Raw genomic sequence first — 18,285 nt, forward strand, 5'->3', positions numbered from 1 at the left:
TAGAATGATAACAACGCTATTAGGGATAATAGAAGGAGAAAAAAGAACATCATAATTAGAGAAAGAAAGAGAACATGATAAGGAATATATAATGGACAGATAGAAAAGAAGATGAAAAATAGAAAAACAAAGAATAACATAAACAAAAACAGAAAGAAAAACGATAGAAGGAAAGTTAAAATTAACATGACGGAAGATAGAAAGAAAAAAAAGAAAAAATATAATACAAAGAATAACATCAGAAGTGAACGAAGGAAGAACAAAGACTAACATAAGAGGAGATGAAAGAGGAAAGAAACAAAGAATAACATATGGAAAGACAGTAAGTGGAATATTTTATTTAAAGAAAGAGAAAAATGTTGGGTTACCGGCGATTTATAAATGTATTTTGTTCATTGTGCGATACCATAGTGTCTAGACAAGGGCGCGCTGCAGGCACTGATCTACCCAATTCAGTGGCTGCAGGGCCAACGAAATCTTACTTGAAATTTGAGTGGGGGAGTATGGTCAATTTGGTGAGTTGCACAAAACTGTACGATACTTTTTTTTCGATATATCCTAAAAGATAGATGAATATAGATCTAGATCTAGAATAAAATGTTTTAACAAATTAAAAATTGAGACATATAATCATGTGACGTCGAGTATTTTGGCGACAATAGTCACAACTGAAATTGCAATTGAGTCAAAACAGAAGAAGAAGAGCAAAAGATCAATTCTATTTTGGGGGCTAATTTTCACGATTAGGTTCTGTCAGCTTGAGCCCAGACGTACGTGTCTTAGACCTAGATTCTACTTAGTTTACTTCATTTTCTTAGCGGTAAGTTTTCTCTTTACTTACAATAAACACACAATTAACTAATGTTTTTATTTAAGATATACTTAGACTCTATGTACCGTACAATATATAGGGGTATATAGGGTGTCTGATCGCGCACCCGTACCGTGTCTAAAATCCGTCCCGTAGAGATCGCACGTAGCCTATCGCTATGCAGTCTACGTGCATTGCGCGACCATGAAAATTGGTCGATGATTTTATATAAATTGAATTTGAAACCTGGCTTTATTCCTCGTGATCTTGAAGGTGAAACTCAATGGATGAGGTGTCATATGAAAGAGCAGGTTACTCTCCATATTCCCCATATTAGGGGGCTACCCCCAAAATTCTAAACATTTCTTGGTCAAAACAGCGATTGAAATGTTGTTTGCATCCTAGAGTAGAACTAGAAGTAGAATCTAGATCTAGAATCTATTCCTACTAGATCTAGATACACTCCTAGGCCTACTGAGTCCTAGCTCCAAAATTTGCCACTTTCCTGAACCGCGCTCCTCCCCGGGCTTATATCTGGCTAGACGTAAGCAAAATATCTATGCACTTATTTTTTTGCTAGCCCCAAGACGGGCAAGAGATCACTCGCCCCAACAAACAGTTTAAAATTTAAAAATACCCTTCCCCCTATTTGTTGGATCGGCTAAGGGATGTGTGCGCTCAGCCCAGTCCAAACCATGGTTACATCGCATAACATCTACTAAAATAAGACTTTTTTCCTTTAAATTGTCAATATTTTGACAAACATTTATTATACGTCTAGTCTAGAGTCTATGTTGCATGTTTTGTTTATCAAAATTGGCAGTTACAGCCAGTAATGTTGATGAAAGTAAATGTTATCGTTTTGTTTATTACAATGTTTGTTATTTTGAATTTATCTTTCAGTTGCTGATATTCACTCAATTTTGAGCTTACCGGTACACACTTTTCGTAGAACATCAACACGTAATTGTAAGTATGGTTGGAGTAGAAAGACTATAGTATTAGTATTGACTTTAAAGGTACTAGTCAGTAGTCTATGTCCCATTATATGCAGGCCAAAAAATAAAAAATAAAAAGGTTAAATTTCAACGACAGTATAGCGAGTAAACCATTGACAAATTAACCCCCCCTATTCATAAAGACCACTTTTTATAAGGTTGCTATTCATAATGCTGGTTAAATGAATAGCATTTTTTTAATAAATAGTGTATCTTTTACATCTGTTTTTATCTTTTTTTTCCCTTTAGGTTGGATCTGACCATTTCTCTGAGGTGTGTAATAGCTACGTGGAGTTTTGTCTTTTGTTTTGTTTGTATTTTTTGTGTCATTTGTGTTTTCATGTCTGGCAACTGGCAGTAATCCACTGATTTGAGCTACGCAGTTGGTGTGCCAAGTGAAAGTTGCTATAGACAAAAGCAATTGTTTTGTGTTGAAGCTTTACTATTATTCTTTGAGTTGTCTTGTGTCTTTTTTATTGTCTTGTGTCGTGTGTTTGTTATGTGTTCGTAACTTTCTATCCTTGTTTTTTTCTTGTCTGGCAATCGGCAGTAATCCACTGATTTGAGCTACGCAGTTGGTGTGCCAAGTACAGGTTGCTATAGGCAAAAGCAATTGTTTAATGTTTAAGACATTTCATGTTTGAGCTTAGTAACTTGGCCTGTACCCTTGTACTTGCCTGAAGCAATGACTGAATTTCTTTACGCTGAACAAATTCTTTACACTGATTGAATTTCTTTACACTGATTGAATTTTTGACACTGATGGTATTTCTTTATGCTGAATGTTCTTCTTTACATTGACTGAATTTCTCTACGCTGAATGTATTCTTTAAACTGAAATTTTGTCATACATTCACTGAAACAAAAGATTATAGAAAAAGCAATCATAGAGAGATCAATTTTTGAATCAAAGAGGTATTCCAGAAATTAAGAGAAATTGAATAGAAAGCAATAAAAAGTGAAGTTAAAAGAAGTAAATAAAGAGCAAGAAAAAACCAAAGAGAAACGTTGAGGAACTATGACAAAGGTTGTTAATTCAACTAAAGCAAAGACAGACTGAGAGTAATTGCTAATTAAAGTATAGAGGAATTTAAAGTAACTAAAAAGATAGCAACAGAAAACAAAAACAAGTCTCAAAAAGTGAAACAAACTAAGAAACACCCAAAGAGAATTTTGAAATTAAGAGAACTGAAAAGGAAGCAAAGAGAAACTTTAGAAATAAACTGAGGAGAGAGTAAGAAAAATCAAGGTTGTAGTATGTGAGAGGACAAATAAACATCTAAAAATAAGTCAAACCAATTAAAAAGAAAGGAAAGCAGGAAGAGGAGAGCATTTGCAGATAATTTGAATTTAATATACAGCATTTTTGGAAAAGCTTCAATGAACTTCTTTAGTTTAAAGTCGACATCCAATACTTGAAAGTTGATTTCTATACCTGAAAGTTAATATCTACTACCTGAAAGTTGATATACAATGTAGTACCTGAAAGTTGATTTTATATCTGAATCTGAAATTATATAATACCTGAAAGTTGATATCTAATACCTGAAAGATGATATTTAGTCCCTAAAAGTTGATATTTACTACCTGAAAGTTGCTATTTAATACCTGAAAGTTCATATTTGATACTTGAAAGTTGATATCTACTACCTGAAAGTTGATAATTACTACCTGAAAGTTGATATTTAATACCTGAAAGTTGATATCTAGTACCTTTAATCTTGTTCATATTGGAATCCAGATCAAACAAATGACCTGAACTTTAGCCATGGCTTTTTTGACATCGGAATGTAAAGAATTGATAGATGAAATTGAGGTATTGTGTATTTTTGTAAAAGCTAGAGAAATTGAATGCAGAATAAAACAAGCAGACAGTATTTGTAAAAGCCAATGTGAAAGCCGTACATTTGACAGGAAAACATTTGGTCAAACGCAATGTGAAGAGTGTAAGAGATGGTACCATGATTGCTTCATAAACTCTGGTATATGTAAAGGAAAAACAGATTATTTGAATGTGGTATGGATATGCATTTGTGGGTACTCAAATTACTCATGTAGTATCATTGACAATTTCGGTATTTTTTCAGATGATGGATACTATGATTCCTTGATTGATGAATGCATTATTGACCATGATGAGTACACAGTGCAGAGTGGACAGGAAAGAACGCCTGGAACATGTCTCAAAGAAATGTCTGGAGGAGGATCAAGAAAATCAAAGAAACCACACAAGAAAGGTAAATCATATATGACAAAGTTGAAAGGTTCTACATTTTCTGGTGATAAAAGAAGGAAAAATGTTGAGAAAAATGTAGAGATTGATCAATGTAGTAGCATAAATAAAGACAGTGAAATTGGAATTCAGGAGGGCAATAAGAAAAGTGACATAGAAAATGATGTTGAAGGATGTGATTGGGTTAGAGTCAAAAACAGGAGAAGAAATCAAAAAGGCAGACAAATTCAAAGTCAAAGGTCAGCTAATTTCGTTCACACTGATGATGCCTTGATGGATCGTCCAAAGGTCAATCGAAAAAGAAAGATGGGAACTGTTGAAGTGTCTGAAGATGGTACAGTTATTTTGAGGAAAGACCATGTAAGAAAAAGACAGATTAGAAAAGGAGTTAATGATAAAGGAATGAAACAAACCAATAGCTTGTTTGGAACTAGTGAAACAAAATGTCAAAGTGATATTAATACTAAATGTGAAAGTTCTGACATTGAAACAAGATGCAACCTGTTTGATACTAGTCTTGTTGCTTCTGGGCACTTTCATCAGAGTGACAAACAATTTGGATCAAGTAGTGGAAAACAGTGTAAATGTAATGGTTTAATGTCAATGATATATTCGAAAACAAAAAGTCCAAGTACATGGAATAGAGATGATCTTGATGGTATACTTCTGAGAGGAAATCGCCTTTATGAGTCTATTACAGACATTTCTGCTTGCAACCATGACTTGTTACAAACATCAGATTTGCCATGCAATATAGAAGATGGTAAGCACGAGTACACTGTGCACTATGCTGAAACTGTGAATGGATATGTAACTGAACATGAAGATGAACAGAAGGATGCAAAGTGTTTACCTCTTACTGCTGCTTTAGAAGATACTCTTGACAAAAGTGATGTAACTTTTGTTAATTTTGGAAACGAAACATTATCAGTCATGTCTTTGTGTGATGGTTACTACATTTTTGATCCGCATTCTCGTAATCATTCAGGAATCGATGTAGGAAATGGGACAAGTATTTTGATGCATGCGAAGTCATACCAAGGTGTTCATAAGTACATCATTCAACTTGCATTGTCGATGAATTATCAGTGTAATGGCGTCTTTGAAGTAATGGGTGCAACTGCGACAGGAAAATCTGAGAACTGTGTGTCTCCAGTAAATGAACAGCATGATCCAAAGTATTCAATTGAAGATATGCTTTGTGTTTCGCACAAGGAAGACAGAGTTCAGAAGAATAGTGTAAATACAGATGTAGTCAATTGTGATAAGGAAAGTTGTGTGCAAAGTGACAGTGATGTAATAAAGCTGACAGACACAGCCCGCACAAAGACGTATGACCTTGAATACTGCATATCAGACATGCAGCAGTATAGTACAAGTACTGTTCCTACATCTTTGAAAGATAATCAAAGAATTGAAGAGAAAGTTGAGAACAAGGATGAATGCTTAGATTACCCTATGCAGTTTGTGTCACAAGACATGGATGACATACATGTACATGTAGATCTACATGTACATAGTGGAAAGCCTGAGAATGTAAACAGAGATCAAGCATTTATGTTGGAGAGTAGCAGTACTAGAATGAAGCAAACATCTTGCCAAAAAGAGTGTAATAGTGATATTGGTGGTATTCAGCCTACATGTTTATCCCACGTGAAGGAGTTTACATTTGAAAGTTGCACATCAGATATGCAGCAACGTAATACATGTACTTTCCCCATATCTTTAAATGCTGTAAACACACAGGAAGAGTGCGCTAACATTCATGAAAGAAGCTTACATCAACAAATGCAATCTGTGCCACAAACAAAAGGCAAGGTATTTGTCCAGGATAAAACTACCAAGAAAGTAAATGGAAGTGAAGTTGTTCAGGCTTGTAACAGTACTAGCAGTATGTGTGCATCTCTTTTAAAGGAGTGTGGATATGAAAATTCTAAGTTAAGCTTGCAACAAGATGATACTTGTATGGCTTCTACATCTACTGGTTTAGGCATAACAAAAGACAAATGTAAAGGTGGCATAACTAACACCAATGTTGATAGTTCTACCGCATTACTAGTTCATGGAAACTTCAATCAAGGAAATTATAGATTTGGTGAAAATAGTGGAAAGCAATGTGTGGCCAATTGTTTGTCAGCTGTGATGTTTAGCAGAATCAAGAATATACAATACTGGTGCAGTAAGGATTTAGATAATATTCTAGTTCATGGCAATGAGTTGTATGGCCTCATTCGAAAGATCAATAAAAATAGTCAGGACTTTTTGTTGATATCAAATCTGCCTGAAGTTCTAGAAGGTTTTGATGATGTATTTACAATGAATTACAAAGAACCAGTCAAAGGTTACATTATTGGAAAAGAAATGCCTGAATATAAATGGATTATTTTGAAACGAGCCCTTGCCCAAGAACTTTGTCAACATGATGCTTGTTTTTTCACTTTCAATGGAAGCACACTCATTGTCATATCCACACTCGATGGTTATTGCATTTTTGATTCACATTCGAGATCCAAGACTGGCCTCCAAGTTCAAGATGGCAAGAGCATTCTTATGTTTACATCATCATGGCAAGGTGTTTACAAGCATATTACAACCTTAGCTAGGTCTATGAATGTTGGTCTTCTTAATGCATGTTACGAATTGACTGGTGTAGATCTTCATAGAAGTACAGGCGACTCTCAAACATTAAATGAAAAATTGCCGAAGTTATTAACAAGTGAACCTGAAACAGAAACTCAAATTGCAAGCATTGAAAGCACTATAAATACAATACATGTTGAGGGTAATAAAGAACCTGATAATGAATGTAAACAAAGAAATATTGCATTTGAAGTGATTGAAGAAAATAATTTTGAGTGTACATCTGAGATACTTAATACCCAGAAATGTGAAACCAAAGATAGTTATACGATTGGTTATGAAAAGTCTCCTAAGCAAAAATATAATGATATGTTTTGCACTGAAAATTTGATGTCACATGTTGAAAGTAAAGTAATTTCTCAGAAAAACACTATGTTGAAGCTTGACAAATCCACCAATGAAGAAACCTGTTGTATAGTAAATAATAAGATGAACGGAAAAAACAGTATACAAAATAATAGTAGTAAAGTTGGCAGTAATACTGGTATGCAAAATTCTGAAGGAATAGAAGGTACATGTAATACCAATTTGATCTATGAAGGAGAGGTTGTGCAAATTAAAAAAATGAAACTGGAGCTGCATAAAATACCTACTTTCACTGGTAAAATGACTAAAAGTAAATCTCAGCAATTTTCTAATGAAGTACATTCTACTTGTAAAGATAAAAAAACAAATTTTTGCCAGAACAATATTATGATTAATGACAAAGATGAAAAAATTGGTTGTGAAGTTGCTAGCAAAGATTCATCACTTGAACATGAAAATGATGATGTTGTTGTATTAGGTGTTATACAAGAAAAAATCTTTTTTTTCAACCCATTGTACAACAAGATAAGTTAAAGCTATGTACAAAATTGAGTATCTCACATAAACATCTACTTCGTTCTGCTAATGCTGTTATTTCAAATCAATGTTTAGGGTGTCCACTTGAACTGAAAACAATCATTGGTGATGGTAATTGCTTTTATCGTAGTATTTCCTATGCAATCTGTAATTTTGAAGATAATCATATGGACATAAGAGTTGCGGTAGTAGATTTTCTCACAACAAATTCTGATATTTTTGTTGGTTATTTGGGAAGAACTTTTTCTTCTGTTTTACAATATGCAAAAAGCCAAAGAATAATGGAATATGGTATATGGGCATTAGAGATAGAAATATTAGTAACTGCGAATTTGCTGGAAACTGATATTTACATTTATGATGAAGAATTGAAATGTTGGCATATATTTTGTGGAAATAAAGCCAAAATGGGAGAGGTTACAACAAACAGAGGTATATATATAAACCATACAGGTGGAATACATTATGATGTTGTGTTATCTGTCCAAAATAATGGAGTTATTGAGAATGTTGTTGAACTTGCTGAAACTGAAGATTTTCATAAAAGTTATGAAGATGTTGAGTATATTAATGAGGTTGAAATTGACAAAAAAATTGAAGAGCCTCCCAGCAAAAAAGTAAGAATAAATAGTGCTTTATACACTTTTGATCAAGAAGGTAATAAATCATGCAAGGATGTATCTATTGAACCTAGAAGAGTGACTCCAAGATTCAGGGGTAAAACAAGGAAAACTGGATTCAAAACGAAACTTAAAGAACAGAAAATGAAAATGAGGTTATCTAGGGTAAAACCAATCCTTAAAGAAAGTAAATACAAGACGGATGAATTGTACAAGAAAAAACAAAAAGCCGCCAAAAAGAATAAATATAAGACAGATGATTTGTATCGATCTAAAATAAAATCTGCTGAAAAGATCAAATATAAGACAGACGACTTGTATCGATCTAAAATAATATCTGCTAAAAAGACGAAATATAAGAAAGACGACTTGTATCGATCTAAAAGAATATTGGCTGAAAAGACCAAATATAAGACAGACGACTTGCATCGATCTAAAATAATATCTGCTAAAAAGACGAAATATAAGACAGATGACTTGTATCGATCTAAAAGAGTATTGGCTGAAAAGACCAAATATAAGACAGACGACTTGCATCGATCTAAAATAATATCTGCTAAAAAGACGAAATATAAAACAGACGACTTGCATCGATCTAAAATAATATCTGCTAAAAAGACGAAATATAAGACAGACGACTTGTATCGATCTAAAAGAATATTGGCTGAAAAGACCAAATATAAGACAGACGACTTGTATCGATCTAAAATAATATCTGCTAAAAAGACCAAATATAAAACTAATGATATATATCAATCAAGGAAGAAGAGAGCAATATTTTTGAAGTATAACACTGATGCAAATTTTAGACTAAGTCATAATATGTATCATCGTATCAAGTATAAATGCAATGCTTTGCATAGAAATTATATGCTACAAAAATCACAATTGCAGGTTAGACAAAAGAAGAATTTGAGATTTTACCAAGGTTGCAAAGAGAAATACCTTAGGAATGTATTGTTCAGAGCAAAAAAATTGTGTGCACTAAGACTAAAGTATCGATTAGATCACACTTATTCTGCAGCACTGCGGCGAAAACAGAAAATAAGTTATCATAAGAAGAAAAGTATCAGTGATGTTATAAGTAAGTTCCAAAACTTTCATTGTAATGGACCAGAATACGTTTGTTCAGTATGTTTGAAATTATTGTTTCGTACTCAAGTTTTGCAATGTCATAAATTGAAATATAAAATAAGTAGATGCATATCTGAAAAGTACCTTCACATTTGTACAAGTTCTTGTTCTAAAGACTGTATGATTAAACTGTGCCGAGGCAAATTGTGGATTTGTTACACATGTCATCGAAAATTGAAACAAAATATAGTGTCATCAGAAGCGTGGACTAATAATCTACAATTGAATGACATACCGGACACTTTACTGAAATTGAATAGCCTTGAATGTCATTTGATTTCACAAAATATTTCTTTCATGAAAATTGTTTGTTTACCAAAGGGAGGACAGTTTTCTGTAAAAGGTCCTGTAGTCAGTGTACCATCAAATATGTCAAAAGGAGTTAGTGTACTTCCAAGACAACCTTGCGATGATCAATTAGTACGTGTCAAGCTCAAAAGAAAGCTGTCGTATAAAGGGTATTATGAATATCGTAATGTCAATACCAAAAATGTCATGGATGCTTTGCAGTATTTGAAAAAATATAATAAATGGTATCATACAATAGATATTGATGCTATGTGGACTATTGAACATATTGAAGAAAGCGAAACTGTTGTAAATGATGATAATTCTGAAGCTGTAAAAAATGATGAATGTGGTGAAGAATTAGATATTGCTAAAGAAGAAAAACTTGTCTTGAATAAAACAGCACAAAATGAAACAAATAAAGAAGCCATTCATGAGGATAATGATAAGCTAAGAGGATTACCACTTGACTCTTGTCTCCAAGAAGAAACTATACATGTTGCACATGATTATATTCATGAGAATAACATGAAAGATAATTGTAATGTCGAATTAGATAATGAAAAACATGAAAAAAAGGGAACAGACGAACTGAAAACACAAAATGAATCAAATGAAGAAGAAGTCATTGATGATGATGATGATGATGATGATGATAAGTTACGAGGATTACCACTTGACTCTTGTTTCCAACCTGTGAATATTGGACAACAATTACTGGATGAAGAATTTGCTGATATTTTATGTATTGCTCCATGTGAAGGATCAACTCCTTTACGCATTTTATTTAATCTATGGACTGAAGCTCAAACATTTCCTACCCTTTTTCCACAAGGACTTAATACATATCATGAAAAACGTGAACAGAAAATTTCACTAAAAAGGTATTTCCATAATCGATTAATGAATGTAGATAACAGATTTGCACAAAATACAGACTATATATTTTATGCACAATACATTAGTGAAATTGAAAATGTAATGTCTAGTATATCTATAGCTTTACGAACAGGTGGTCAAAAGACCAGTGACGATAATGAAGTGACAGCCTCTATGCTAAAAAATGATAAAGAACTGAGTAAAATTTTGAAGTCTGATAGAGGTTATAGATTCCTATCATCTGTAAGAGGAACACCTCCATATTGGCAAAGAGTTCAAAAAGACTTACTAGCAATGATTCGTCAGCTGGGAATACCAACTTTTTTTGTCAGCTTTTCAAGCGCTGATTTAAGATGGCCAGAGGTAGTAAATACAATTTTAAAACAACAAGGTGATACTACAAGGACTGCGGAAACGATGGATTGGAATGAGAAATGTGCTGTATTAAGAAGTAATCCTGTCACTGCTGCTCGAATGTTTGACAAAAGATTTCATCTGTTTGTTACAAATGTTATTAAATCTAAAGCAAAACCAATAGGTAAAGTAGTAGACTCTTTTTTTAGAGTGGAATTTCAATTACGTGGAAGTCCTCATATTCATGGGCTTGTGTGGATTGATAATGCTCCTAAACTAGACACAGATAGTGATGAAAGAGTTAAAGAATTTGTTGATAAATACATTACATGCCATTTACCAACAATAGAAGAGGATGAAGAGTTGAAGGATATACTAGAACATGTGCAAATGCATAGCAAAAAACATTCTAAATCTTGTAAAAAGGGGCGCAAAGAATGTCGCTTTAATTTTCCTAGACCTCCTTCACAAAGAACATTTGTGGTTAGACCCAAACCTGATAAAGACCCATTTGTTATGGCTAAAGCTAGGGATCTAGTATCATCAGTGAAAGACAAATTGAGGGATGCTACAAGTGAATACAATAGTATAGAAGAATTGTTTGAAGAGCTTAATACATCACAGGAGGAATTTGAAAAGGCATATTGTATGGTTGCAGAAAGGGTATCTATTGTACATAGTCGAAATTTAAAATCTGTATGGGTAAATCAATATAATAAACATGTATTGCGAGCTTGGAATGCTAATTGTGATATACAGTTTGTATGTGATGTATATGCTTGTGTTCAGTATATAGTAGCCTACATTTCTAAATCAGAACGTGAATTGGGCAAGGTTTTGCAAGCTGTTCATGATGAAATATCAACTGGTGGTAACGATACTAAAACATGTATGAAGGAACTTGGCCATGCTTTTATTAAAAATAGAGAAGTTTCCGCTCAAGAAGCTGTGTATAGAGTGTGTGGTCTCAGTTTAAAGGAATTTTCACGAAAAGTAGAATTCATACCGGTGGGTGAAAATCCAACAAGATTAAGTTTACCATTGTCAGTCATTAAGTCAAAATCAGATGATGATGATAATATTTGGGCCAAGAACAAGGTAGACAGGTACAAGAATCGTCCTCATAATGAAGTGTTTGAATTCATGTGTTTAGCAACTTTCTGTTCTGATTACAGGGTTTTGTATGGCAAGCAAGTAAAACAACAGGAGAATATTCATAAATTGTTGAATGGACATGGTTTTGTGCAGAAAAGAACAAAGAAAAATGCTATCATTAGATATCCAAGATTTAACGTTGAGACAAATACTGAAAGGTTTTATCAAAGTATGCTTCAACTTTTTTTACCTTATAGAACAAATGATGAACTAAAGCCATCAGAGTTTAAGTGTTATCAACAGTTCTTTTTTCTTGGAAGTGTGCAACTTAATTTGAAAGTTAAAAAGGTTCGGACAATAGTTACCAGAAATAAAGCTTTCTATGAAAAAGATGCAGAATCATTTGATAAAGCAAAGGAATTTCTTGAGAATATGCCAGAAGATATTGATGCTTGGTCAACCTTGTGTCCAGAATCAGAGAAAAGTAGGCTTGAGGAAGAGAATGACAAAGACTCTGTTACATATGAGAGTGATAGCGAGTTTGCGGTACCTGACTTATGTACGAAGGATAGTAGTGATTCACACCATAGGATTGAATTACGTGAACCTAAATTGTCAGAGCAAGATAAAATGTCGTTATTTAGATCCATGAACACTAAACAATGTGAAGTCTTTTACAAAGTGAGAGAATGGTGTATTAATAAGACTTTAGACTCTAATATTGACCCTTTTTTTGTGTTCCTTACTGGAGGAGCTGGTGTTGGAAAATCACATCTTGTACGATGTATATATACAGAAGCAACACGGATATTAGCAAAAACTTCTGAAAACCCTGATTCCATTGTAGTTTTGAAAGTTGCACCAACTGGGGTTGCAGCCTTTAACATTCAAGGTCTAACAATCCATAGTGCTTTCTCACTCCCCCTTAGAATGCGTTTACCTTATGTGCCACTGACTGAAGAGAGACTTAGTTCATTGCGAAACACCTTATCTCAAGTTCAAATTGTTATAATTGATGAAATTTCTATGGTGGATCAGAATATCTTTGGTTATATTCATGGACGTCTTCAACAAATAAAAGGAAAGTCTAGTGACTTTGGTCATGTAAGTGTTATTGCTGTGGGAGACTTTTATCAATTGGCTCCAGTGGGAGGCACACCTTTGTATAATGAATCTGTTAATTCAAGGTTATGGCATGACAATTTCAAGATAATAGAACTAGACGAGATAATGCGTCAGAAAGATGATGCTGAGTTTGCAAATTTACTGAACAAACTACGCATAAGAAAAAGAAATGAAGATGTAGATGAACATGATCTATCACTTTTAAGAAGTTGTGAGGCTCATGAATATACAGATGATGTTTTACATATCTATCCTAAAAATAAAGATGTTGATGCACACAATATACATATGCTGTCTAAAAATTTCAAAGAAATCAAAGTTACTAAAGCAGTCGATTCCAACCCTAAATCTAATTCTATAAAGAAAAACAAAAAAGAAAAAGTAACATTACCTGAAAAATTATCCATTGCAGTTGGGGTGAGGGTTATCCTTACACGAAACATAGATACATCAGATGGTTTAAGTAATGGCCAAATTGGAACTGTAAAGGCATTTATTGAAGGAACTGAACCATTTACACTAAAGTATATATATGTGCAGTTTGATAATGATAAAGTTGGTGCCAAATTTAGAAAGACTAATAAGATATTTAAAGATTATGAAAATTCTGTTCGTATTGCAAAAGTAGAGGAGGTTCATGATAATTTTAAACGCTTGCAATTTCCATTAAAGCTAGCCTATGCTTCAACAATTCACAAAGTTCAAGGTTTAAGTTTGGAAAAGTGTTTATTTAATATGAAAGGTATCTTTTGTGCTGGCCAAGCTTATGTGGGATTGAGCCGTTTAACATCTTTAAAAGGACTGACTTTGAAAGAGTTTGATATTAAATACATATATTGTAATGAGAGTATTTCTGAGTCCATTGCACAAATGCCTCACTTTTTGGAGACACAATGTACACCAAGCTTATCTTATGAGCACATGATAATATTACATAATGTTCAAGGTTTAAGATTACACTTTGAAGACCTTTGTAAACAGATTCAAAATATGAATGCAGACTTTATTTGCCTCACAGAAACCTGGCTGAAAGATGAGTATTTTCCTTTGGATGTAGAATTATCAGATTACAAAAGTTACCATCAACCAAGATACATGGCTTATAATAATTCAAGTGAAATAACTACCAAACTTGGGCAACAATCACATGGTGGAGTGTCATGTTACGGCAAAATTACCAAATCATTTTCTAGATTACATTTAACAAATAACATTGAAAATATTGCTATTCACATAGTTTCAAAGTTTTCAGTCCTACTTGTTGTAATATATAGACCAGCCTCATACAAAATGTCTGTGTTTCTTATGCATTTGAAGAATTTGGTAGAAACAGCTCATAATCATAGTCAAAAAGTTATCATTATGGGAGATTTTAATGAAAATTATACACAAAGTTCTTGTTTAGTAAAGTTTTTCATTGGTTATGGATATAAGCAATTTGTAACCAATTCAACAACAGAAAGAGGAACTATAATAGACCATGTTTACATAAGAGGGTTTGATTTGCAAGATATTTGTATTGTACCAACTTACTATAGTTATCATGAATGTATTAAGATCCTAGTTTAGCATTACTGCATATTTGTCAACAAGGAAAGTAATACAAGCTTTATTTTTAGTGCTAAATTGTATCAGGCAATGTGAACACTCCCTGTACCGTGGAGGAGTCCAAGTCTACCCCCCTCAAGTTCTTGATTGAGAAGCACGCTGGTGGTGTAGAGGGCGGTTGGGATAACCTCTTAACTGTCAACTCAGGGGGTTCTTCTACTTCTATGATCCCTAAAGAGTGAGTATTAATGCCCCTCTGCACTAGATGGCCAGGAGGGATTAGAGGGATTAGTGTGGTCACTGACAGGTGGTTATCTCATCAACTCAGCTCTTAATTAACATAAGAAAAAGAGGATCATGAGAGACCAATGGGCACCGCTTAGGTATGCGTAATCCTGTCAACAAGCATCATTGCAGGAACTTTGAGAATTTTCAATCTTTGTATCTTCCCCATGCTAACTTTCAGATCATCTGCAGAAGGGGAGCTCTGTGGTTTTGCTGGCTTCAGATGTGAACGCAACCAGGCCACCAAACTCTTCAACATCTCAGGCAATGTGAACACTCCCTGTACCGTGGAGGAATCCAAGTCTACTCCCCTCAAGTTCTTCATTGAGAAGCACGCTGGTGGTGTAGAGGGGGGTTGGAATGACCTCTTAACTGTCAACCCAGGGGGTTCATCTACTTCTATGATCCCTAAAGGGTGAGTATTAATGCCCCTCTGCACTAGATCGGGCGAGGAGGGATTAGAGGGATTAGTGTGGTCACTGACAGGTGGTTATCTCATCAACTCAGCTCTTAATTAACATAACAAAAAGAGGATCATGAGGGACCAATGGGCACCGCTTAGGTATGCATAATCCTGTCAACAAGCATCTTTGCAGGAACTTTGAGAATTTTCAATCTCTGTTTCTTCCCCATTATGGTAACTTTCAGATCATCTGCAGAAGGGGAGCTCTGTGGTTCGCTGGCTTCAGATGTGAACGCAACCAGGCCACCTAACTCTTCAACAACTCAGGCAATGTGAACACTCCCTGTACCGTGGAGGAGTCCAAGTCTACTCCCCTCAAGTTCTTCATTGAGAAGCACGCTGGTGGTGTAGAGGGGGGTTGGAATGACCTCTTATCTGTCAACCCAGGGGGTTCATCTACTTCTATGATCCCTAAAGAGTGAGTATTAATGCCCCTCTGCACTAGATCGGGCGAGGAGGGATTAGAGGGATTAGTGTGGTCACTGATAGGTGGTTATCTCATCAACTCAGCTCTTTATTAACATTAGAAAAAGAGGATCATGAGGGACCAATGGGCACCGCTTAGGTATGCATAATCCTGTCAACAAGCATCTTTGCAGGAACTTTGAGAATTTTCAATCTCTGTTTCTTCCCCATTATGCTAACTTTCAGATCATCTGCAGAAGGGGAGCTCTGTGGTTCGCTGGCTTCAGATGTGAACGCAACCAGGCCACCAAACTCTTCAACTTCTCAGGCAATGTGAACACTCCCTGTACCGTGGAGGAGTCCAAGTCTACTCCCCTCAAGTTCTTCATTGAGAAGCACGCTGGTGGTGTAGAGGGGGGTTGGAATGACCTCTTAACTGTCAACCCAGGGGGTTCATCTACTTCTATGATCCCTAAAGAGTGAGTATTAATGCCCCTCTGCACTAGATGGCCAGGAGGGATTAGAGGGATTAATGTGGTCACTGATAGGTGGTTATCTCATCAACTCAGCTCTTTATTAACATTAGAAAAAGAGGATCATGAGGGACCAATGGGCACCGCTTAGGTATGCATAATCCTGTCAACAAGCATCTTTGCAGGAACTTTGAGAATTTTCAATCTCTGTTTCTTCCCCATTATGCTAACTTTCAGATCATCTGCAGAAGGGGAGCTCTGTGGTTCGCTGGCTTCAGATGTGAACGCAACCAGGCCACCAAACTCTTCAACAACTCAGGCAATGTGAACACTCCCTGTACCGTGGAGGAGTCCAAGTCTACTCCCCTCAAGTTCTTCATTGAGAAGCACGCTGGTGGTGTAGAGGGGGGTTGGAATGACCTCTTAACTGTCAACCCAGGGGGTTCATCTACTTCTATGATCCCTAAAGAGTGAGTATTAATGCCCCTCTGCACTAGATGGCCAGGAGGGATTAGAGGGATTAATGTGGTCACTGATAGGTGGTTATCTCATCAACTCAGCTCTTTATTAACATTAGAAAAAGAGGATCATGAGGGACCAATGGGCACCGCTTAGGTATGCATAATCCTGTCAACAAGCATCTTTGCAGGAACTTTGAGAATTTTCAATCTCTGTTTCTTCCCCATTATGCTAACTTTCAGATCATCTGCAGAAGGGGAGCTCTGTGGTTTCGCTGGCTTCAGATGTGAACGCAACCAGGCCACCAAACTCTTCAACTTCTCAGGCAATGTGAACACTCCCTGTACCGTGGAGGAGTCCAAGTCTACTCCCCTCAAGTTCTTCATTGAGAAGCACGCTGGTGGTGTAGAGGGGGGTTGGAATGACCTCTTAACTGTCAACCCAGGGGGTTCATCTACTTCTATGATCCCTAAAGAGTGAGTATTAATGCCCCTCTGCACTAGATGGCCAGGAGGGATTAGAGGGATTAATGTGGTCACTGATAGGTGGTTATCTCATCAACTCAGCTCTTTATTAACATTAGAAAAAGAGGATCATGAGGGACCAATGGGCACCGCTTAGGTATGTATAATCCTGTCAACAAGCATCTTTGCAGGAACTTTGAGAATTTTCAATCTCTGTTTCTTCCCCATTATGCTAACTTTTAGATCATCTGCAGAAGGGGAGCTCTGTGGTTTCGCTGGCTTCAGATGTGAACGCAACCAGGCCACCAAACTCTTCAACATCTCAGGCAATGTGAACACTCCCTGTACCGTGGAGGAGTCCAAGTCTACTCCCCTCAAGTTCTTCATTGAGAAGCACGCTGGTGGTGTAGAGGGGGGTTGGAATGATTTCTTAACTGTCAACCCAGGGGGTTCATCTACTTCTATGATCCCTAAAGAGTGAGTATTAATGCCCCTCTGCACTAGATCGGGCGAGGAGGGATTAGAGGGATTAGTGTGGTCACTGACAGGTGGTTATCTTGTGCCAATATCTATCATGGTGCAGTTAAAGGAAGTTGAGAGAAAATTGTATTTCAAATATTTTGCTGTTCTTCAGAACAACTTGTTATTGCAAATTGAATTTACTTTTAGATCATACACATACATGGTTGTAGAAAATGAAAGCAAAAATGAAATGCAAAAAAATAATGAAGTGAAAATTCATAGCACACACCTTTTTTTCTTTTCTTCTACTGCAGGTTCCTCATTTTACATCTTTGGTAGATGGATGGCTCTTTGCACTTTGACCAATGAGCTTATCTGTATTTCATCCATCAAGCACCGGTGATTTGATATTATCTCCAGCAATGGACATGATTGGAATAAAACAACCTTACACAACTGATAATGGCACTGTGACTAATTTATTTGTATGCATTCTTTTCTGTAATACTTGTTATAAGTAAGTTAAATTTGCATGATTTAAAAACCGCTAAAAGGTATACAATATTGACTATCCCTTTTGTGGTTTAGATATTTGATTAGGACCATAATTATGCACATGAAAAGTTACATCCTAGTAATTTGTCAAAAGACATATGGGAATCTCAAATTGGCAAATTAGCCATTCAACTGTGATGTAATTGCAGTA

The 18,285-nt window shown here is 35.5% G+C and overlaps 1 protein-coding gene across 5 annotated transcripts; it reads left to right on the forward strand.

Annotated features, from left to right (window-relative positions):
* Nucleotides 1-398: 398 nt before the first annotated feature.
* On the forward strand, nt 399-18,042 carry LOC105444488 (NADH-quinone oxidoreductase chain 1-like). Of its 5 annotated transcripts, XM_030998216.1 has the most exons (11): nt 655-820; nt 1,715-1,780; nt 2,059-2,082; nt 3,897-4,046; nt 15,035-15,268; nt 15,502-15,734; nt 15,968-16,200; nt 16,432-16,664; nt 16,896-17,129; nt 17,361-17,594; nt 17,894-18,042. In XM_030998216.1, exons 8-11 carry the CDS (start codon nt 16,651-16,653, stop codon nt 17,916-17,918), a joined length of 507 nt encoding a protein of 168 aa, XP_030854076.1. In that variant the 5' UTR covers nt 655-820; nt 1,715-1,780; nt 2,059-2,082; nt 3,897-4,046; nt 15,035-15,268; nt 15,502-15,734; nt 15,968-16,200; nt 16,432-16,650; the 3' UTR covers nt 17,919-18,042. The 5 variants fall into 5 exon arrangements, with proteins under 5 accessions (XP_030854080.1, XP_030854076.1, XP_030854079.1 ...); XM_030998220.1 differs by lacking the exons at nt 655-820; nt 2,059-2,082; nt 3,897-4,046 and adding an exon at nt 399-515; XM_030998219.1 differs by lacking the exons at nt 2,059-2,082; nt 3,897-4,046.
* Nucleotides 18,043-18,285: the final 243 nt, after the last annotated feature.

The sequence above is a fragment of the Strongylocentrotus purpuratus genome, unplaced genomic scaffold, assembly GCF_000002235.5.
Source record: "Strongylocentrotus purpuratus isolate Spur 01 unplaced genomic scaffold, Spur_5.0 spur5_scaffold_4, whole genome shotgun sequence".
Taxonomy (NCBI): domain Eukaryota; kingdom Metazoa; phylum Echinodermata; class Echinoidea; order Camarodonta; family Strongylocentrotidae; genus Strongylocentrotus; species Strongylocentrotus purpuratus.